Source organism: Psammomys obesus, unplaced genomic scaffold (genome assembly GCF_907164565.1).
Source record: "Psammomys obesus unplaced genomic scaffold, mPsaObe1.curated_primary_1811, whole genome shotgun sequence".
In the NCBI taxonomy this organism is placed as follows: Eukaryota; Metazoa; Chordata; class Mammalia; order Rodentia; family Muridae; genus Psammomys; species Psammomys obesus.
The window spans coordinates 8162084-8185828 of NW_026585895.1; the positions used below are offsets into that span (position 1 = coordinate 8162084).

General features: G+C 48.2%; 2 protein-coding genes across 5 annotated transcripts in view; one reads left to right on the forward strand and one right to left on the reverse strand.

The window, feature by feature from the left end:
* The window catches only part of Ttn (titin), a 258797-nt gene extending 247765 nt beyond the window's left edge, over positions 1-11032 (forward strand). For all 4 annotated transcript variants that reach the window (XM_055600018.1, XM_055600019.1, XM_055600020.1 and 1 more), the window contains 8 exons: positions 132-725; positions 846-6283; positions 6362-6511; positions 6652-6808; positions 7620-8311; positions 8403-8556; positions 9109-9411; positions 9721-11032. In XM_055600018.1, coding sequence (XP_055455993.1) covers positions 132-725; positions 846-6283; positions 6362-6511; positions 6652-6808; positions 7620-8311; positions 8403-8556; positions 9109-9411; positions 9721-10019 — 7787 coding nt within the window. In that variant the 3' untranslated portion in view covers positions 10020-11032. The remainder of the gene's footprint in view (positions 1-131; positions 726-845; positions 6284-6361; positions 6512-6651; positions 6809-7619; positions 8312-8402; positions 8557-9108; positions 9412-9720) is intronic.
* Positions 11033-17371: 6339 nt separating this feature from the next.
* The window catches only part of Plekha3 (pleckstrin homology domain containing A3), a 21818-nt gene continuing 15444 nt past the window's right edge, over positions 17372-23745 (reverse strand). Inside the window, exons 7-8 of the mRNA XM_055600597.1 lie at positions 22191-22306; positions 17372-19326 (exon numbers count right to left, since the gene is read on the reverse strand). Coding sequence (XP_055456572.1) covers positions 19202-19326; positions 22191-22306 — 241 coding nt within the window. The 3' untranslated portion in view covers positions 17372-19201. The remainder of the gene's footprint in view (positions 19327-22190; positions 22307-23745) is intronic.

The window sequence follows — 23745 nt, forward strand, 5'->3', positions numbered from 1 at the left end:
TTGAGAGGAAGTAGACGATTCAGACGAAGTATAATGTTTTCTCCCCCAGCTTAATTTATTTATGTATTGAAAATGGGATTTTTTAAAAACAAAGCTATTTTAAACACGACAAATCTTATTTTTCTCAATAGAAAAGCCATGTGTACCTGGTAAACCAACCATCACTGCTGTCACAAAAGATTCCTGTGTGGTGGCTTGGAAGCCACCGGCAAGTGATGGAGGTGCAAAGATCAGAAATTACTACCTAGAGAAGCGTGAGAAGAAGCAGAACAAATGGATTGCTGTGACGACGGAAGAGATTCGAGAAACGGTCTTCTCTGTGCAAAACCTTATTGAAGGTCTTGAGTATGAGTTCCGCGTAAAATGTGAAAACCTAGGCGGGGAGAGCGAATGGAGTGAAGTCTCAGAACCGGTCACTCCAAAATCCGACGTCCCAATCCAGGCCCCACACTTCAAGGAAGAGCTGAGAAACCTGAATGTCCGCTATCAGAGCAACGCCACTCTGGTCTGCAAGGTGACTGGCCACCCAAAGCCCATCGTGAAATGGTACAGGCAAGGCAAAGAGATCATTGCGGATGGACTCAAGTACAGAATTCAGGAATTTAAGGGTGGTTACCACCAGCTCATCATTGCAAGCGTCACAGATGACGATGCCACCGTTTACCAGGTCAGAGCCACCAACCAAGGGGGATCCGTGTCCGGCACCGCTTCCTTGGAAGTAGAAGGTAAGGACAAATCTGTGCCCATCAGTCTGGTGTTAGATAATCTGTCATTAACTGGTGGGGAAAAGCACTGCTAAGTCTTGCTAAGTCTCGCTCTTTGTTTGTTCTTTCACCGTGATGCAGTTCCAGCGAAGATACACCTGCCCAAGACTCTTGAAGGCATGGGAGCGGTGCACGCGCTCCGAGGGGAGGTGATCAGCATCAAGATCCCCTTCAGCGGCAAACCAGATCCAGTGATCACCTGGCAGAAAGGACAGGACCTCATTGATAACAATGGCCACTACCAAGTGATTGTCACAAGGTCCTTCACGTCGCTCGTCTTCCCCAACGGAGTGGAGAGAAAAGATGCCGGCTTCTACGTCGTCTGTGCTAAGAACAGGTTTGGCATTGACCAAAAGACGGTTGAACTGGATGTGGCTGATGTTCCTGACCCACCCAGAGGTGTCAAAGTTAGTGACGTCTCACGAGATTCTGTCAACCTAACGTGGACAGAGCCAGCTTCTGACGGCGGTAGCAAAGTCACCAACTACATTGTTGAAAAATGTGCAACTACTGCAGAGAGGTGGCTCCGTGTGGGGCAGGCCCGAGAGACGCGCTACACTGTGGTCAACTTATTCGGGAAAACCAGCTACCAGTTCCGAGTAATAGCCGAAAACAAGTTTGGCCTGAGCAAGCCTTCAGAGCCCTCAGAACCAACCGTTACCAAAGAAGATAAGACCAGAGCTCTGAACTATGATGAGGAGGTGGATGAAGGCCGGGAGGTCACCAAGACGAAAGCGTCACACTCTAAAACCAAGGAACTCTATGAGAAATACATGATAGCGGAAGATCTTGGGCGTGGGGAGTTTGGAATTGTCCACCGGTGTGTCGAAACGTCCTCAAAGAAGACTTTCATGGCCAAATTCGTTAAAGTCAAAGGGACTGATCAGGTTTTGGTCAAGAAAGAGATTTCCATTCTAAATATTGCTAGGCACAAAAACATCTTATACCTCCATGAATCATTTGAAAGCATGGAAGAATTAGTTATGATCTTTGAATTTATATCAGGACTCGACATATTTGAACGCATCAACACAAGCGCCTTTGAACTTAACGAGAGAGAAATCGTGAGCTACGTCCGCCAAGTCTGCGAAGCACTCGAGTTCTTACATTGTCAGAATATCGGCCACTTTGACATTCGGCCCGAAAATATCATTTACCAGACAAGGAAGAGCTCCGTTATTAAAATAATAGAATTCGGCCAGGCACGCCAGCTGAAGCCCGGTGACAACTTCAGGCTTCTCTTCAGCGCCCCTGAATACTACGGCCCAGAAGTACACCAGCATGACGTCGTCAGCTCTGCCACAGACATGTGGTCGCTCGGCATGCTGGTGTACGTGCTGCTGAGTGGAATCAACCCATTTTTGGCTGAAACGAACCAACAGATGCTTGAGAACATCATGAATGCCGAATATACATTTGACGAAGAAGCGTTCAAAGAAATTAGCCTTGAGGCGATGGATTTTGTTGACCGGCTGTTGGTGAAGGAGAGAAAATCTCGCATGACGGCGTCGGAGGCCCTGCAGCACCCATGGCTGAAGCAAAAGCTAGAGAGAGTCAGCACTAAAGTCATCAGGACACTGAAGCACCGGCGGTATTACCACACCCTCATCAAGAAAGACCTCAACATGGTGGTGTCCGCAGCCCGGGTCTCCTGTGGTGGTGCAATCCGATCCCAGAGGGGCGTGAGCGTGGCTAAAGTCAAAGTGGCATCCATTGAAATTGGCCCGGTCTCCGGGCAGATCATGCACGCCGTTGGCGAAGAAGGCGGCTATGTCAAGTATGTATGCAAAATTGAAAATTACGATCAGTCTACCCAGGTGACCTGGTACTTTGGCGTGAGACAGCTGGAGAACAGCGAGAAATACGAGATCACCTACCAAGATGGAGTGGCCACCATGTACGTCAAAGACATCACCAAGTTTGATGATGGCACCTACCGATGCAAAGTTGTCAACGACTACGGGGAGGACAGCTCTTACGCGGAGCTGTTCGTTAAGGGCGTGAGGGAAGTCTCCGACTACTACTGCCGCAGAACCAAGAGGGTCAAGCGCAGAACAGACGCCATGCGGCTCCTCGAGAGGCCGCCAGAATTCACGCTGCCTCTCTATAACAAGACGGCCTACGTGGGCGAAAACGTGCGCTTCGGAGTGACCATTACCGTCCACCCCGAGCCTCGAGTGACGTGGTATAAATCGGGCCAGAAGATCAAGCCAGGGGACGAGGAAAAGAAGTACACATTCCAGTCTGACAAGGGTCTCTACCAGGTAACCATCAACAGCGTCACCGCGGATGACGCCGCCGAATACACCGTTGTGGCAAGGAACAAGTATGGCGAGGACAGCTGCAAAGCAAAGCTCACCGTGACTCTGCGCCCACCCCCGACGGACACCATGCTCAGGCCCATGTTCAAGCGGCTGCTGGCCAACGCCGAATGCCACGAGGGCCAAAGTGTCTGCTTTGAGATCAGGGTGTCTGGCATCCCGGCACCAACCTTGAAATGGGAGAAAGATGGTCAGCCACTGTCCCTCGGGCCCCACATTGAAATTGTCCACGAAGGCTTGGATTATTATGCCCTGCACATCAGGGACACGCTGCCCGAAGACACGGGCTATTACAGAGTCACGGCCACCAACACGGCCGGCTCCACCAGCTGCCAGGCTCACCTGCAGGTGGAACGGCTGCGCTACGTCAAGCAGGAATTCCAGAGTAAAGAGGAACGGGAGCGCCACGTCCAGAAGCAGATTGACAAGACCCTGAGGATGGCGGAAATCCTCTCCGGGACGGAAACCGTGCCCTTGACGGCAGTGGCCCAGGAGGCTCTGCGCGAGGCTGCCATTCTTTACAAGCCCGCTGTGAGCACCAAGACCGTCAAAGGGGAGTACCGGCTGCAGACGGAGGAGAAGAAAGAGGAGAGAAAACTCCGCATGCCTTACGAGGTCCCGGAGCCGCGCCGGCGCACACAGGCCACCGTGGAAGAAGACCAGCGCATCAAGCAGTTCGTGCCCATGTCGGACATGAAGTGGTATAAGAAGATCCGCGATCAGTACGAGATGCCCGGAAAGCTGGAGCGCGTGGTCCAGAAGCGACCCAAGCGCATCCGCCTCTCCCGCTGGGAGCAGTTCTACGTGATGCCCCTGCCTCGCATCACAGATCAGTACCGACCCAAGTGGCGCATCCCCAGACTGTCCCAAGACGACCTGGAAATGGTGAGGCCGGCCCGGCGGCGCAGCCCTTCCCCCGACTACGACCTTTATTACTACCGGCGGAGGAGGCGCTCCCTGGGCGACGTGTCGGACGAGGAGCTCCTCCTCCCCATCGACGACTACCTGGCGATGAAGAGGACGGAGGAGGAGCGGCTGCGCCTGGAGGAAGAGCTTGAGCTGGGCTTCTCCGCCTCGCCCCCCAGCCGGAGCCCCCCGCGCTTCGAGCTCTCCAGCCTGCGGCACGCGTCGCCGGCGGCGGGGGAGGAGGAGAGGAGGAGGGAGCTGAGGTACTCCGCCTACCACATCCCCGCCAGGGAGGAGACCAGCGCCAGCTACGCCGAGCTGCGGGAGCGGCACGCCCGCGCCGCCTACCGGCAGCCCCGGCTGCGCCAGAGGATCCTGGCCGAGAGGGAGGACGAGGAGCTGCTGAGGCCCGTGGCCACCGCGCAGCGACTCTCGGAGTACAGAAGCGAGCTCGACCACCTGTCGAAGGAGGAGAGGTCCAAGAAGACGTCCACGCGGCAGAGACGAGTGACGGAAATCACCGAGATCGAGGAGGAGTACGAGCTCTCCCGACGGGCGCACAGGGAGTCCTCGGCCTCCGCGTCCAGGCTCCTGAGGCGCCGGCGCTCCCTGTCCCCCACCTACATCGAGCTCATGAGACCCGTGTCCGAGCTGATCCGCTCGCGCCCGCCGCCCGCCGAGGAGGACGACGACGACGCGGAGAGGCGGTCTCCCACCCCCGAGAGGACGCGCCCGCGCTCCCCCAGCCCCGTGTCCAGCGAGCGCTCCCTCTCGAGGTTCGAGAGGTCGGCCAGGTTTGACATCTTTTCCAGGTACGAGTCCATGAAGGCGGCCCTGAAGAGCCAGATGACGTCGGAGCGCAAGTACGAAGTCCTGAGCCAGCAGCCCTTCACGCTGGACCACGCGCCCCGGGTCACCCTGCGGATGCGCTCGCACCGGGTGCCGAGCGGCCGCAGCACCCGCTTCATCCTCAACGTGCAGGCCAAGCCGACCGCCGACGTGACGTGGTACCACAACGGCGCCCCGCTCCAGGAGGGCGGTAAGGTCCGCTGCACCAACACGAGCGGGGTCCTGACCTTGGAGATCCTGGACTGTCAGGCCGAGGACAGCGGGACCTACCGGGCCGTGTGCACCAACTACAAAGGCGAGGCCTCGGACTACGCCACCCTGGACGTCACCGGGGGCGACTACACGACCTACGCGTCCCGGCGCAGGGATGAGGAGGTCCCCAAGGCCGTCTTCCCCGAGCTGACGAAGACGGAGGCCTACGCGGTCTCCTCCTTCAAGAGGACGTCCGAGCTGGAGGCCGCGTCTTCCGTCCGGGAGGTGAGGTCGCAGCTCACGGAGACGAGGGAGAGCGTCTCCTCCTACGAGCAGTTCGCCTCCGTGGACGTGCAAAGCGCCGCGTCCGAGGAGAGGTCCCTGGAAGAAAAGGCCACCGCGAGGAAGGCGCGGACCACGCTGGCCGCCAGGATCCTGACAAAGCCGCGGTCCCTGACGGTGCGCGAGGGCGAGGCGGCCAGGTTTTCCTGCGACACGGACGGGGAGCCGGTGCCGGCGGTGACCTGGCTGCGCGGCGGACGGGCCGTCAGCACTTCCGCCCGCCACCAGGTGACCAGCGCCAAGTACAAGTCGACCTTCGAGATCTCCTCGGTGCAGGCCTCCGACGAGGGCGGCTACAGCGTGGTGGTGGAGAACAGCGGCGGCCAGCAGGAGGCGCAGTTCACGCTGACCGTGCAGAGAGCCAAGGCCGCCGAGAAGGCTGTGGCGTCACCGCCCCGGGTGAAGTCCCCAGAAACAGCCAAGTCCCCCAAGAGAGTGAAGTCTCCAGAACCAATGACTTCTCCCCCAAAAGCTGTGTCACCGGCCGAGACAAAGCCAGTGCCAACAGAGAAGGCTCAAGAGCTCCCAGCCGCTGCCCCGCCAAAGATAACTCAGTCCCTGAGGGCAGAGGCGGCCAGGGACATCGCAAAGCTCACCTGTGCCGTTGAAAGCAGCGCCCTGTGTGCCAAAGAGGTCACCTGGTATAAAGACGGCAGAAAGCTCAAGGAAAACGGGCATTTTCAATTTCATTACTCAGCGGACGGTACCTACGAACTCAAAATTCACAACCTTAGCGAATCTGATTGCGGAGAATATGTTTGTGAGGTCTCCGGTGAAGGAGGAATTTCCAAAACCAGCTTCCAGTTTACTGGACAATCCTTCAAGAGTATCCGTGAGCAGGTGTCAAGCATATCAGAAACTAAGAAATCGGCACAGAAAACTGCTGAGGCAACAGAGGCCAAGAAACCAGCACAGAAAACTGCTGAGTCGGCAGAAGCCAAAAAACCAGCACAGAAAACTGCCCAGTCAGCAGAAGCCAAAAAGCAGGAACCAACAGCTCCTGAATCAATTTCCTCAAAGCCAGTAATTGTTACTGGGCTGCAGGATCTAACAGTTTCTTCAGACAGTGTTGCTAAATTTACAGTTAAAGTTACTGGAGAGCCCCAGCCAACTGTCACCTGGACAAAGGATGGAAAGGTAACGAGTTATAAAATGTCCTTTGACTGCTTCCTAGAAAAAACCTAATGCCTACCCCCTTCCTTATGCACAACCCCTAAAGAAAGCTCTGTATTAAACATAAGCTGGGTTTTAAAACTCCAATCACTTGCTTTCCACAGGCTATTGCACAAGGCAGTAAATACAAACTCTCTAAAGACAAAGAAGAATTTTTCTTAGAAATCCTCAAGACTGAGGCTTCCGATGGCGGACTTTATGCCTGCACAATAACAAATTCTGCTGGCTCTGTGTCCTCCAGCTGTAAACTAACAATAAAAGGTAGGTGGAGTTTCGTTCTAAGCCAGCACTTCCTAGAGAACACTATTAAAGCAGTCTCAGAGCACAAACATACGCAGTTCTAAAATTCAACGTTTTCTAATCTAGAAACACAGGTTTACAGTTACTATATGCCTCTGTATTAGCTAGCCTAAAAGGCATGCATGATTCGCGAGATACTGTGGGAGAGTTCACAGACTTTACCATCTGTTCTCGGGAATGCTGAAGAATAAAGTCAGGCAGGTCCGGTGGCTCCAGCCTGGAATCACTACCCCGGGTTACGGCAGGAGAGTAAGGAATTCAGCGGCAGCCTCTGTTATGTAATCAATATGAAGTCAGCCTGGGCTACAGTGAGGCCCTGGCTCAAAAAAAAATAATTAAATAAATTGAGTGAATACATAAAATGGTAGTTCCCCTCAAACTTTTATGCTTGCCATTTTCCGTGGAGAACAGAGTTGGTGAATGAGCTGCACTCTCCTCCCAGTTGAAATTAGTTCATCTCAGTTCCCAAGATGATTTTTCAGTTGCCTGGAGTCTCCAAAGTCCTAGCCCAAACCTTTGCCTCCCTGTTCAAGATGTTTCCCCTCAGGTCATAAAATTTATCTTCAGCTTAGTCTAGTTTAAGAAACCATCACAGCAATCTCAAAAGTCATGTGTTACAATTTTCTACAACTGGAACTGAGAATTGGTGTTACCTTTATAGCATACCCAAGTTGACATTTGTCTTTGAGTCTAAATCACACAGTAGAATCTACAAAAGTGGAAAGGAAGATCGCATTCCAATTAAGTCTACTTACCAAGGTTTCTTCCTTAGCAGTAAAAGACACGGAAGCACAGAAAATATCTACTCAGAAGGCCGCTGAAGTTACATCTCAGAAGAAAGCAAGTATCCAAGAGGAAATGTCTCAAAAGGCCATAACTTCTGAAGAAATCAAGATGTCAGAGGTAAAATCTCATGAAAAGCTAGCCATCAAGGAGGAAGCATCCAAAGTGCTGATTGCCGAAGAGGTCAAGAAATCAGCAGCAGCCTCCCTGGAAAAATCCATTGTCCATGAAGAAGTCACCAAAACCTCACAGGCATTAGAAGAAGTCAAAACTCATGCTGAAATCAAAGCAATGTCTACCCAGATGAGCATAACCGATGGTCAGAAAGTAACTCTGAAAGCCAACATTGCTGGGGCCACGGATGTGAAATGGGTACTGAATGGCATGGAGCTCACTAACTCAGAGGAATACAGATACGGAGTATCTGGCAGTGACCAAACCCTCACCATCAGGAGAGCCAGCCACAGAGATGAAGGAATCCTCACCTGCATAGGCAAAACCAGTCAGGGAATCGTCAAGTGTCAGTACGACTTGACCCTGAGCAAAGAAATCTCAGATGCCCCTGCCTTCATCTCACAACCCAGATCCCAAAATATTAACGAAGGACAAAACGTTCTCTTCTCGTGCGAGATCAGCGGGGAGCCATCCCCTGAAATTGAGTGGTTTAAAAACAACCTGCCAGTAAGTTTAAGTTATGAATCTGTTAATTAAAGAAAAATTTAAGTATCATGTCTCTAGCTAAAGATGTCAATGCCCTTTCCTACTCTTTTAGATTTCCATTTCTTCAAATATCAGTGTGAGTCGCTCCAGAAACGTGTACACTCTTGAAATCCGAAATGCAAATGTAAGCGACAGCGGGAAGTACACAGTTAAGGCCAAAAATTTCCATGGCCAGTGTTCAGCCACAGCCTCGCTGACAGTGCTTCGTAAGTATCCCTTTACCGTCTTCCTCGGGACCTCGAGGTGAGGTGATGGCCGCTTGTGTTTTAAGCACAGAAAGTTCTCAAAAGACCAAGCGATACTGCATGTGTAGGAGAGACGGGCATTCTGTGTGAACACGTCCTTATAATCGGTTTCTCTAAATGGAAATCCTACTTAGTTAAATTTCAGAAGTAAAGCTACGAACAGCCCTGTATGACTTTCCAGGATTATTATTTTCATGATAATTATCTTATATATACAGCTAATCATTTTTCTCCTAGCAATTTCTAGCACCTGCATGTAATAACAGAAATTTAAGGATCATTTCTTGGAGTCACTAAGCTAGCTCTTGACAACTTATGTATTTATATATGTATGTCATATGTATGATTATGTATGTATGTATGTATTATGTATGTATTTGCTTATGCTTCAACAGCGAATTGTTTGGATTGTGTTTCTGTGTAAGTTTTCTTTCCCATTCAGTCAGTGTCCAATGTCACCAAATAACCAGATGTCGTCTTTGGTGTCCCCTGTGTATCTGCTATGCTCCACAGCTCTGGTTGAAGAACCACCCAGAGAGGTAGTATTGAAGACAAGTGGTGACACGAGCTTGCAAGGAAGCTTCTCGTCTCAGTCAGTCCGAATGTCCGCCTCCAAGCAGGAGGCGTCCTTCAGCAGCTTCAGCAGCAGCAGCGCTAGCAGCATGACTGAGGTGAAGTTTGCAAGCATGTCTGCCCAAAGCATGTCTTCCGTGCAAGAGTCCTTTGTAGAAATGAGTTCCAGCAGTTTTATGGGAAAATCTAGCATGACTCAACTGGAAAGCTCAACCAGTAGAATGCTCAAAGCAGGCGGAAGAGGTGAGCAATAAAATTCCTGGGAGAGACAGACAAGGCGCATAGCACAGTATAGTTTTAGAGCAGTGCTTCTCAACCTTCCCGGCGCTGCGACCCTTTAATACAGTTCCTTGCGTTGTGGTGACCCCCAACCACAAAAACTATTTTTTTGTAATTTTGCTACTGTTATGAATCGTAATGTAAATGTTTTTGGAGATACAACTTGGCCCAAAGATGTTGAGAACCACTGTCTTAGTGCATAAAATTCAATAGAAAGCCAATAGGATTTCGGTTTCCATGATCCTAAAATGTTTCCGTTGCTGTTCCATAAAGGAATTCCACCTAAAATTGAAGCTCTTCCCTCTGACATCAGCATCGATGAAGGCAAAGTTCTCACGGTGGCCTGTGCTTTCACTGGGGAGCCCACTCCAGAAATAACATGGTCCTGTGGTGGAAGGAGAATCCAAAACCAAGAACAACAAGGACGATTCCACATTGAAAACACAGACGACCTGACAACCCTGATCATCATGGACGTACAGAAACAAGATGGTGGACTTTATACCCTAAGTTTAGGGAATGAATTTGGATCTGATTCTGCCACTGTGAATATTAATATCCGTTCTATGTAAGAGTGCGGGGGCGCTCTTACACTCTACGCTCATTCATAATCTCTCACCAATCCTTCACATGGACTAATCTTTCTGACCTGTAAATATTTTTAAGTAGTTTTGTATCCATCTAAATGAGTCACAGCTGCAAAAAAGAAAATGTGCATTTCAATCCTTTCATACTTGACCTGAGAATATTTGCTAATGACATGTACATACTGTATACAGCCGAATTCACGGTTCTAAAGTTTTGTACCATTTACTTTATGACATTTTCCTCTGTAACTTTTGAAACTAACCATTGGTAGGAGAAAGTTTCTTCTGGATTGGGGAACGAATACCCTGCCAATACTTAACCAATCTTTGTGCCTCAACATACTGTTGATGTCTAAGTATGCCTCGGTGGGTTGGGAGAGCCCCCACTGAAGACGTCCGAGCCATCTGAGGAAGGGCGCCGCTGCACATCCTTCGTGTGCACCGATCCTCCTGCGTCAGAGATGTAAGGCGTTGGTGATGTTTGCATCTACCCTCCTGCAAGCAGCACTTGAACGTCTTACGTTTAACCTGATGATGTCACACTTAAATTATCATGACAAATATGACCAGAGCAAAGTGTAACGGCCAACACTTTGTTCGCCCACTTCCCACTGTCTCTGACATGAAGAGTGCATGGATAGCTTGGGAAAAGTACCATCTCCTGGCCATCCCCTTGTTTAACCAAGCTATACAGGTATTCCTATGCCAGAGCAGTGCCAACCCCTGGAGGCCCCAGGTGCAGCTAATGCCTCGTGTGGTAGCTCTAAATTTCAATGTCACCTGAAACTGGGCAACTAAGCAATGAGCCGCAGCAAAACAATAATAAAAATAACAACAAATGAAGCTGCCGTTAAAACAATACTGCCACTGCCCACAACAAATTATTAATTTGATGTAGTCCTTTTCATGCCAGCATAAGTTCAATTTGTAGTTATAAATGTTGGGCCTCCTTGAGATTAAAAAAGAAATAAATAAAGCAAGCTATCTGCACCTCCAAATGTGTGGTTGGTTGTTTCTGTGCAATTCTAAAGAAGGGATTAGAGCTTCCACACAGTACAAGGATTTCCATAGATATGATAAGAAACTGCAAGTTCCAAACAGCCAATGTTAAAAACTTACTCAAAGCAGCAAATTGCTATTTTAAAACAAAACAGTAATTTTGTTTTAACAGCCTAGATATAGTTCTCAGAAATAATTTTTCCATGAACATTTGTCTTCTGAAACTATCAAGAAAAATAGTTTCATAGAAAACAATTCAACTAAATTAACTACTACTACAACTACAGAGCCAAATCAGGTCTCAGGATTAAAGATCTGAAGTATGTAGTTAGTTCTCCCAGCCTCTGAAAAACAACTGACAGGATGGGAGAGATGGCTCAGTGGTTAGGAGTACTGGCTGTTCTTCCAGAAGGTCAAGGTTCAATTCCCAACATCCACATGGTGGTTCACAACTGTCTATAACATACATACATTCAGGCAAAGCAACCATTTCCATAAAGTTAAATAAGTGTTAAAAGCAACAGACAAATACTTCAGACTAAAATAAAATGCCATAAAAGCCTGTATTTGTCCACTTCAGTTAGCTAAGAGTAATCATAAATACACAAAGCCACACCAATATTAACTGTAAGTGGCCGACACTGAAGAAAACATACTTTAATTTTTCTTCTCCAAAAGACCGATCTGGGTCCTTATTAACTTATTTGGCAAGTTTTCTGGTTTACAGCAGACTTCCTAAAAGCAGAGCCCCAGTTCTCGCTTCAGCACAGTGTTGAGTACCATCTTGTCAGCTGCCCACCTTAGTGCCCTGCTCACAGGTGTGCCGCCTCCCTGGTAAACACCTGCTAGGGGCTAAGCAGGAGGTAATCGAGACAGGGATTCTCATGAGCTGCGTCTCTGGATTACTATTCCAGAGAAGAGCAACAGGGTGGAGGACAAAGGCAATACAAGGATGTAGCATCAGCAAGACCCCAACCCGGCCCCAGAGAGAGCACAATGCCACTGAGATGCTTCAAGAAGCAAGGATTGCCCCTTTGTGGGCCCTTGAAGCCAATCGGCCGCTGTAGTCTTAGGGACTTGGGAGGGGAGGACAGGTGGGGAAAGAGTGGGAGCAGGTGAGAGAGGCCCTGGTGAGCAGGGTGGTTTTCTGCCTCCTGGAGCAGCTGAATAGTCAACACTCAAGAACTGTCAAGTGAGGGAGATCCCAATATATCCCGGGGAACCTGGAGAGAACCAATAGCTCAATGGCACATCTTATCCAGCTAACTGCTTCTTCAAAATGCAAGAGGGGCTGACACCTTAACCCCAGTATAGATGGTGGACAGGCATGAGGACCTCAACTCATTCCCCATTAAAAAGGAGAGTGAGACAGAGAGAGACAGAGACAGCGAGAGAGGAAGCCAAGTGTGGTGGCATGGATTTATAATCCCATTGGTGGGGAGGTAAGGACAGGAGGGTTCCTGGGGCTTGCAGTCCAGCCAACCCAGCCTAGTCAGGGAGCCCGGGGCCAATGAGAGATCCTGCCTCCAAAAACCACTGTGGCAGCACCTGAGGAATGACTCCCAAGATTGTCCTCCGTCCGGCCTTCACAGGCAACTATGCACGCACACTGCAAAAACAGGCTGGAAAAGGTGATTCCCTGAGAACTCTGGTTTTGATGTGCAGGCAATGGCCTGCTTATCAGCCACAGTCTATGACTGCACCCACCCTGTCACATACCAGGCCCTCGGCGTGCTAGGGGAGGGGAAGGGCAGCAACCGCTTTCAAAGGAAGGAGACTGTACTGAGGCCAAGGCCTGATTTGCGTTGCTCCCCTCAGTGGAAGCTCCAGCTTGGCCACATGACACTGCTGATGAGTACACTTAACAGGGCCGCCCTGGGAGACAGGTGGAACTGTCCCTGCTCTGGCCTCTTTCCTCCTAGCTCCTCCAAAAGCAGTGCCTCCCACTGAAGTGAAATGCCTTGCTCCCACCTTCAGTCATCTGAGAGCTGGTCCCTGTTTGCTCTGTGCTCCATCTCCACATCATACTGTTTCCCTCTCCCTGTCCCCTTCGACAGGGGCCAACGGAGGGCAGGACAGAAAAACGCAGGACCCCCAGATTCCAACTCGCACGACTTGCTGTCACCAGTACCACCTTGCCCTTCCTTTCCTTTGGGATTTATAGCCCACGCCCTGGTTACACAGCAAGGGGAATATGTTGAAACGCCACGTCTGCATCCAAGACACGTGAGGCAGCCTGAACGCTAACCCAAACCTAGGCTCTCCTCACTAATTTGAAGGAGTTATCGAAGCTGGTTATCGAACTTCCCCATCCCTCGGCGTTCTCGTCTGGGAGATGGGACACTAGCAACATTGTTGGGGGCACTAGGCAAGTTATGGCATGTAAAGTTCATGTAGCAGTGCCTAGCGCGGCACCCACCATAGCTGAGCAAGTTCTTGTGAGGGCCACCACATAGAAGAGGGGAGCCACCCTGCCGCCTTCCCGGGGGTCACCAAATGGGTGAGTTGGCGAGGGCATGCAAACAAGCGCCAGTGAGTGGCTTGCACAGAAGAAATAACTCAGTTCAGGGGATGAGAAACCCAAAATTACGTGACTGCAGAGTTGTTCCCGACAGCCGTGAGAGGAGAAACCCACGCCCGAGGTCATGCGTGTCCATCTCCCAACTTCTCTCTCCCCTACAGGGCACCAGCCATGCTGGGTTAGGCTCTACCGGAACCTCACTGTATCTCAAATAAGGTCACATCCTGAGGTACTGGAGAGGTTGAGGATCCAACCTATCTTTTAGGAGAAGAGTCAAAATTCAACCTGTAACGCTAGAAATGGCAGGCATATGTAGTTTCACAGAAACATTTTGATGGAATATTGCAAAATATGGGTGTCCTCTATCCAATAGTCATGGGTTACACAATGGTAGCCCATGGCAGGAGGGAAGCAGATAATAAAGCAGAAACGGTCAGTTAAAAGACCTGGACCATCGTTTCCATGGCGACCAAACCCAGTAAAAATGTTCTGAGACGGTGCTCCAGGAAGATAAAGGAGTATCACGACCAAATGATTTTTTTTTTTTTTTTTTTAGAAAATTGGCAAAGTCCAGCTTCCTTGCATCAGGAGAAAGCTGGGTTGGTACACAGGACTTTGACCGTTGGGTGGTCCAGGCAGCTGCATCCCATAGCTATAGATTACGAAGGCCTGGACTTGGGCCTTTGCCTATTACCGAGCATTTCCTCTGTTCCTCCAGATATGTGTTAACAGAGACATTCCTACGAGATTCAGGAAGTGACGACCACCACCTGAAACACCTGTGCTCTGAACCCCCTTTCTTCCTTATGCAGTCCTGAGAGGCTGTTAACACACCTGTGTCAGGCACCCCTGAACCACCGCAGCCTCAGGGACTAAGGTTTCTAGCTAGGAATTAGGTAGAAATTCCTGAGTTTAAGGGGACAACCCCAAGGTTTTCAAGGGAACCTTAGTACCAACAGCGTTAGAGTAACAGGAGGGTCAGAATTCTTCCCCAAACCTGCTGCACATGACTGAAGTCAGCTTTTAGTTGGCAGCTGCCAGCTCAAGAAACACCGTAATCTGCTTTGATATTCTGGTCAAGTGATGAAGAAAGGTGCCAACAGCTGCCCAATCTGCTGTGAAACTTGATCCATGTCCACAGTGAGGGCAGCTCTCCCTCCTCTACCTCCATTTCGCTGCTTAGAACTCAAGTGGGAGGAAGAAGGCATCAACAGGCCCATCTGGCTAGCAGGCACACAGGAAGCGGAACTACCCTGTCTGTGTGAGCAAGCCCCCTTACAGAGAACTCCTCAGAGGAGATATAGAGGCAGGAAGGCTCAAAGTGGAAGGACACAGACATGCAGCGTCCAGGGCTAACATTTCCGTTGCAGTTTGCTTTCCTGCTGCTGTGATAGAACACTGACTAAAACCAACTTAGGGCAAGAAAATATTTGTTTCACTTACAGTTTCCAATCAGTCCATCCAGTGAGGCCAGGGCCGGATCTTGAGGCAGGAACTGAAGCAGCGACTCTTGAAGAAGGCAACTACTGACTAGCTGCTTGTGGCTTCCCCTGCTTCCTTTTTTAAACAACCCAGGACCACCTGTGGAGGAGTGGTACCTCCCACAGTGAGCTGGGCTCACCAGCATCAATCATGATCAAGAAAATGCTCCTCAGGCCGTCCACAGGCCCACCTGATGGAGCCAATTCAGCTTCCCTCTTCCCAGGTTTAAGGGACTCAGGCCAGCAAGATAGTGGTGAGCATGCTTCTGGTAGGCCCTTCCCTTCTTTCCCACTCCCTTGGCCTTAATAAAAACCTTGGGATTACTTTCCTAAAGCTAGCCACCAAGATCTATTCCCTTATTTGGCTACTTCCTCCTCCTGAGGCCAGCTACCAAGGTGCGGCAATCAAAGTACATAAGTCTGGCAATCAAAAAAGCCCCTTGGGCCTTTATAAACTGCCCTTTCCTCTGTGCCACGTCTGTCTATCCTGGGGCAGTCCTTTGTCCAGCTCTGGACAAATATCCCTGCCTCCTCTCCCTTGCACTTTGCTTCCCTCTTTTGTTCCCTTTCCTTTCTCCCTCTTTCTCTGTCCCATCTTTGTCCCTTATCCCTGCCCTCTGTACCTCTGGGGCAAATACATCTCCTTTGCATTGAGAAGCTGGTCTTGGGGATCCTGAGCCGATACCCTTCCTCCCACAGGTAACTCAAGATTTTTGTCAAGTTGACAACAGCTAACCAGCACAAAGCCCAAAGTCACTCAGTGAGCTGCAGACCTGGATCAGCAGAAGCCACAAAGTCTTGCCACCACTTCCTCACCCCCAAAGCCAAACCCCTGGAGCTGTGAGGGGGTAAGAGACAGGGCTTGTTTTGGGTGAAGTAGCTTGCGCTTTGTTCCATTTTGCAGTTCAATTCTAGAACAGGGACAGCCGCAAAATTCCTTCAGTTGATTAAAACGTAACAAAACCTCATTGGCAGTGCAGCCATTTTGCCATCCTCTCAGAAAGCTGAGGCTAGAAACTCTGAAACTTTACTGAGATCTACAGAAGCCAGGAAACAGACTGCTTACCTGACCCAGCAGGTCATGATGGGGGCAGCAGTGAAGGCAAGACTTTTCTTGAAACTGTATCACGGGGCCCTAAACCAAAACCTACGTTTTTCCACTCCTCAGACATCCTGACAGAATATTCTGCCCCATTCCTCAGGGCTGATTTGAAGGAATGGTCTCCTGAGGGTCCTCAGAATGTTTAAGTAGGGTGTTGCCACGGTAATGGAGCTTTCCTATGTGGTAAGTGTTTGGTGGACATTATTCTATACTAAGAATCTATTTCTGGACTTGTCCAGATGGAGGAAATAGGCCAACACCTGGCTTGTTTTATGTCAACTTGACATAAGCTAGAGTCATCTGAAAGGAGGGAACCTCAATGATGAAAATACCTCCAAAAGATCAGCTAGGGCTAATTTTCTTAATTGGTGATTGATGGGCGAGGGCCCAGCCCATCGTGGGTGGGCCTCCTGGGCCTGTGGTCCCGAGCTCTACAAGTAGACTAAGCAAGCCATGGGGAGCAAGCCAGTACGCAGGGCCCTTCCTCTTGCCTCCAGGCCCCTGCCCTGTTTGAGTTCCTGTCCTGACCTCCTTCAGTAATAAACAGTGACTCAGAGGCATGACCTAAATAAACCCTTTCTTTCCCAAACTGCTTTTCATCATGGTGCTTCATTGCTCAGACAATCACATCAACAAAATTCAGCTTCAGTTCCTTTACAGAACAGTTCTCAAGATCCTACTAGTCTTGGAAGATCTGCAGACAGAGGGAGCTCCAAAAATGAAAAGCAAGCACTTGTTTTGCTTAGAAGTCAGGGGTCTCCGAGGATCCCAACAATCCCATGTCCTAGACGACACAAGAGAGAATCCAGGAACAAGTGCCCACAGAATGGCTCTTGACCCATTGTTTCCTGAAAACCCCAAGAAGCCAGGCACAATCTGATCCTCCAAATGTAAGATTCCCTTAAGCTCCATAGTTCTCCACGCTGCTGGTTCACAGGTTAAAACCTTGCCAGTCGCCAGGGGCAGCTGTGTTCACCCACAGTCCCAGTGATCTAGAGACAGCAGGAGGGACCCTGAGCCTAGAAGCTAAGGCTTGGTCCGATCAATATAAAAGGAGCTTCAGAGAAAAAGAAATTCAGTATCTACATATAAATCAAAGTATACACCGCCCTCAAAAAACTAATCCCACAGATGTGTATGTGTCGAGGACAAAGGGCTCCAAGGTCATGGTTTCAGGGGAAGGGGCACCTACCAAAGCCACTGCTTCAAGTGTGTCTATGCGGAGGGGGCAAAGTGCAAACTAAAAATGATTGCATTTTATTTTTAAAACATTTACAAAGAAATCATTCCCAAACTTGTCTGTTCAGCTAAAGCAACAGAAAATGAAGTTTCCTATATTTCTACAAATGCAGAAGCTTGTTATAGTACTTTCGTTATAAGCCTATTGCAGTAAAGGGAAACAAGTACCAAAAAAAAAAAAAAAAAAAAAAAAAGAACAACAACAAAAAACAAAACAAAACAAAAAACATCGGGAACAGCACAATCTGCAAGTCGTATGGTTTTAGAAAAGAAACAAAGACTGACCACACATTCAGAATGAAAACTTACTATGTCATCAATTTTTTCCAAACTGAAATGCAAGTTATGAGTGGGTCAACTCCACTGAACACAGAATGCTCTAATGACCCATTTGCTATTGAAGACAACAAGCACTTTTAGAAGCAGTTTATCTAAACAGACACGTGCCTAATCATTTTAAACTTAGGGAAAAGTAAATACCAAACGTTTCCTAAAGATTCGGCTCCCATTCTAAACTGAGAGGAAATATAAGCTAAACGGAGGGCTGATATATGTTCACCTTTGGGCTTGAACACTGAAACAAAATCAATAAAGAACACTAAGGTCATTTAATAAAGACTAGACAGAATATCAATGAATGTAAGATATACAATGTATTATTTTATGATGAATTTGAATGTAAAAATCACGTGTTTATTAAATATGACTAACTTAAAAACATGGAGCCAATTTTTGTTAAAGTGCTGCTCATTCAAACTCTGGGATAAAATCATCACCTCAAAGTGATTTTAAAGAAAAACAGATTACAGGGCAAACATGAGAAGAGATATGACAGGCACTACCAAAACAATGCAAATTGTTCTTTAATTAAATAATGCCATTCTCAAGTGATATATAGAACAGTCATCTTGACAGAATTACTTTTTTGTATAAATATTCATAAATTAAAAATGTCTCTAGATATGCCAAAGAGCTGCAAATGATACCTTACAACAGCAGCTTTAAAAAAGCACTAAAATCCTCTTCCATTGAAAGCCATTTATTTCTCTGGTGCAAGTTAACAAGGTCACCGAGACACCTGCCTCTCTTAGCCTGAACAATGTAAATAACAACAATGGGTATACATCTTAAACTGGGGAGGTCATACGAGTTAGCACATAACCATCTTCTGATGAAGTAAGAAAAGAATAAATAAAAATTAAATACTGTAACCTGATGTTTGGTATCGACAAATCAGTAGTGTCAACTTCACATACGGAAGGACAGCAGAATCTGATTTTTTTTTAGATGCTCAGTATGTCACGGTATTTGGGCTAAAGACCTTTAGAGTATTAGGTGTTTCCTTTTTGCTAAAAGAAATATGATACAATCACCATCAAGCTGCTAAGGTAATTAAGTTCAAGGTGGGGTGAAGTGACCTTTTGGTCCATGGCACAAGGTACATCTATCACATTTCTGTCAAACAAACGTGGCGAGATTTCATGTTCATATACTACAATACACACTGACCAAGCTGTCAGTCCCTCACAGTTTTTTAGAAAAATATCTACATTTGTCCTTATGGATGTCAAAATGTTACACCATCATTTGTTTAAAAAAAAAAAAAAAAAGATGCACATTCATACTGTGAAGTTATTAGGAAAATACTCTTGCAAGTAAACTATAGAAAGATAAAATACACTTCAAAAGTATGTGGGCTGTTTGTTTACAATATTCTATAAAGTGCAGAGAGATCCTAAGGAGAGGGGAAGCTACCCCAGAACAAGTGTGGTTACAGCAGCTTTTGCATAGCAACACTCAGAGGAAGCTGGGCACGTCCGCCTCCTCAGGAGAAGGGTGGAAGAGGTTCTTCAGTTTCAGATTGCGTCTTTGCCATAAGTCTGCTTTCTTCAGGAATGGTTGCTGATGCCAAATCCCCATTAAGTGAGTTTCCTGAACAGTGAAGAGGTCCTGTGGAAAGTGATGGACAGGTTCAACATCTACGAAATGCTGACTCCGGGCCTCTGTGAGAGAACACCTCAGGCCTGTTCAGAGAAACAAAATGCCACCAGTTTCCTGATACCCTTTGGTTTGATAGAAAAACTCACTTTTCTATCCCTGGCAGTCACAAGGAGACACCTCAGTGGTGCTAAGGTAAGTTCCGAAACTACCAGAGGCAGGGACTGCTTCGCACATTGCCAGAAGCAAGGCTGGCACTCTGCGTGCTCTCACCCTGCTGCGATGAATTTAACCTCACTCTGCTTTTCAGCCTGATGGTCTTACGCTGTTAGTACCTGCCTATGAACAAAGACTCAAAAACCATCTGTGATTTTTCCAGGACCACACATTTACCAACAGAACTGAGCCCCCTGAGCAAAGCTAAGACGACTTTTGTCGGACTTTCCCCCTTTCCACAAGGCTCACGGCTGCCAGCGACGCTCAGGGGAACTCGGCCAAAGGCAGGGCGGTGGGGACCCATTTCACAGTGGCTGCACTTCCCTTGCCTTGTCGGAATTTGCCAAGGCTTCCCTCCCCCATTTGTTTTATTTAGATTTACTTACTTACCTAGGTTTTGTTCTTTGGGACAAGGTTTGAGTCTGTAGCCCAGGGTGGCCTAGAACTCAGGATACACCTCCACCTGACCTCAAACTCACAGTAATTCTGACTCGGCCTCCGAAAGAGCCACCGCATTTGATTTGTTTTACTTTTATTTTTAAAAGCAAATTTCAAAACCAAAAACATCTCACAAGAAGAATATTCTCATATAACAACTTTTGGCTGGACCAGGGTGGAAGCTCAGGGGCAGACTACACTGAGGACGCCATGGGTTCAAGGCCCATAAATCAGGCATGGTGGTACTTGACTGTGATCCCATCAGTCAGGCAGAGGCACAAGGATCAGGAATTCAGTCAGCCTCCAATGCAGAGTTCAAGACCAACCTGGGCTCTAATATATTGTCTTGGGGGAGAAGGGGGAAGCTTTGCCAAGCCACAGAGGAAGACAATGCAGCCAGTCCTGATGAGACCTGACAGGCTAGGGTCAGAGGAAAGGGGAGGAGAACCTCCCCTAACAGTGGACTAGGGGAAGGGACATGGGAGGAGAAGAGGGAGGAAGAGTGGGATTGAGAAGGGAGGAGGGAAAGGGCTACAGCTGGGATACAAGTGAATAAATTAAAAAAATAAATTTAAAAAGAGATACTGTCTTCAAAATAACTGTCAACTAATAATTACAATATGCATAAGAGTAACACATAGATACACTAATCCTCTGCTTTGTCAAATAAACTGTTAAGTTTAACATAAACAGAAAGAACCTGAAGGATGACACTTCTCACCTCGCCAATGCAGAAGCTTGAAGGAAACAGAAACGTGAATCTGTGTGATATGTACACGCGACTTGTTTGAAACTAACAACTAAGTTAGTGAATGTTTTTGCCTTCTACATATCTAAAAATGAGCCAGGTATGGTAATGCATGCCTGTAATTCCAACATTGGGAAGGTAGAAGCAGGACTGCCAAAAGTTCTAGGCTAGCATAACGGGTTACAAGCCAGCCAGAGTTATACAGGAAACACAACTGGCTAAGGAGATGGCCGGCAGGTAAAGTGCTTGCTTCATAAGCTGGCTACTGGGCCTAGCCATATCCAGCTCTGAGCTTGATTACAGACCCTGCCTCAAAAAGAACGTGAAAGCTGAGCCTTTATGCTCAGCAGGGAGGCAGAGGCAGGAAAATCCAGGAGCTGGAAGCCGTCTGGTCTACAGAGTGAGTACAGAGTAAGACAGGGAAACCCTGTCTTAAAACACACTCCCTTACTCCCAAAGAGAACAAAGTAAACAGTGAGAGAAGACTGCCAGCCTGGGCCATATGCAAATCCGCACACGCTTCACACACAAACACATGAAAAGAGGACAAAGTTCTTCAAAACGTATCCGGGAGCCCATACTAGGCCTCCCTCCAGCCGAGCCTGCTCAAGGTGCTAGGTAAGTGAAGAAAGCCTACTGTTCTGACACCTACTCAGAAACAGAGGCACCACCATGGCTCACCACAGTAAGACCCGGCGGTCTGGAGAGCCTAGCCACCGTGTATGTGTCATTTCCATACAGAAATCAGATCCACAGGCCAGACGTCCAGTGAACTCTTGAAGAACAATGTGTCCCTTACTTGGGACCTCTCCCACGTGTTTCATGGGACATAAGGGCTCTAACCAGTAAGAGTCTAGTCACGGAGATGTAAGCCTAAGGTGACATTTGTCTTCCCTGGAAACCGTGGTCCTTGTAATCAAACAAGGTACATCCTGACACACTGAAAACTGCTCCCTAGAGACAAGTAGAGATCTTAAAGGAAATCACTAGACTTCCCTGAAACAAGGGAGGAAAGTACATGGGTGTGTGCTGCCTACAACAACCACACTAAATACTTTCTTTAGCCATCGTGAGGCAGACAAATCACGTAAGGTACCTAATTTCTCTGTGGATTTAGACCTTTACTTCCCCGTTTAACTCTACCTACAATTAATGATTTTTCTATAACACTTTGAAACAGAAACGTAGTGGGAATAAAGACATATTCAATAGGTAGGTCTTTAAGAGAAAGTATCTATCCCCGATCTCCAACAACTCCTAACACACTGAACGGAGGAACAATGCCACTGGGAAGAGAGTGCATGAGCGGCTGCGGGACTGTGCGGGTTCACTTCCCTCTGAGGAATTCACCTAAGAGCAAAGCACAGTGTTCCAGTGACATCTAATGACAGTGTGCTTCAGTCCCAGAAACTACAAGGAGCTGCACCAGTTCGGCTGAGGTGGCCAGAGAGAGGGCCAGAGCTGTGGAACTCACTGTCTGGGTCTTCAGGGGGAACGTCAGTACAAGAGTCTGTGTCCGAGTAGGTTCTGCAGCGTCGCTGAGGAAGTCGGTGAAGGGAAGATGCTGGTTCTCTGATGGAGCAGCTGCTCCTACACAGTGATAAAAACAGTTAAGCTACAGGTTAAACCATGAGGTGATAAAACGGTTAAGCTACAGGTTAAACCACGAGAAGAGCCTTTCTTAACTGGGACTTTAACTGGCTTCTCTTCAAGGCCAAGCATGGTGGCATGAGACTGTTACTCTCAGCACTCTGCCGCCAAAGGCAGGGGGATCTCTGTGAGCTGGAGCCACCATGTCGATCAGCCTGGTCTACATACTGAGACAGACAGAGCGACACAGAGACCCTGTCCCTACCCCTGCCAAATAAAAAGGCATCTCTTTAAACGGATGAGGAGCTTTCCTATGCTTGGTCGCTTAGGCCGGCAGCATGTTACCATTCAGAGGGAGTGTGCAGGCAAAGGAACTCAGCAACTTGGAGGCCATGCTCTAAGGAAAGTACAAAGCCAGAAGAGGGTCCAGAGAAGCCGCAGGCAGAGGCGGCTTGCTAATCTGGGAATTAAGTTATGGGCTTCACAAGTACATCTATCTAATGTCAACCTTTAACTGCCCCCCCCCAAAAAAAAAAGCAGGCTGAAGGGAACGCCAAAAAGTTGAGATGTTCAGATCTACTGACAGCAGAAACAGAAGGTCAAGACGGTGAAACGGAGGCTAGAAAAGACATCTTTCAGGGCTAATATGCAGCTTCGTTTGCAGGGTGTTTATCTAGTGTGGACGAAGCCTGAGTTTGAACCCCAGCACCGCACAGACCAGGGATGGCGGCTCGCACCTTGCTCCCAGCACTGAGGTAAGGGCAGGAGGCTCAGGAGCAGGCCTGTTGGACTACGTAGCCAGTTTGAAACCAACCCATGCTACATGAGGCTGTCACCAAAACAAAACAAAATTGTTTTTAAAAATCAGTCTAGGGGCTGGAGAGATGGCTCAGCAGTTAAAAGCACTGGCTCCAAAACAAACAAACAAACAAACAAACAAACAAACATTCCAATCTAAATAGGCAAATCTCTACTATGTAACTGCATCTCAGTTTCTGCTTTATGATGGCTCAGTGTCACTATACAACCTTGAAAGATCAAAAATAAATACTATGTTTTAGCCTTTTTATAACTCATTTTCTAAAGAAATGTGGATAAAATATAGCTTAGAAACCTTTCTGTCATCAAAATAAACAGCTGCCACCAAATGACTTAGCTTCCATTGTTCTGTAGAGTTCAGCTGCTAAAATGCTTTTTACCTGGGGCTGAGGGGATGGCTCAGCAGTTAAGAGCACTGGCTGCTCTTCCAGAGGAACTGGGTTCAATTCCCAGCCCACATGGCTGCTCAGAGCCGTCTATAACTTCAGTTCCAGGGGACCTGACACCCTCACAGAGACATACATGCAGGCAAAACACCAATGCTCATAAAAAGAAAAGGGAAAAGAAGGAAGGAAGGAAGGAGGGGAGGGGGGGAGAGGGAGGGGAAGGGGGGAGGGGGG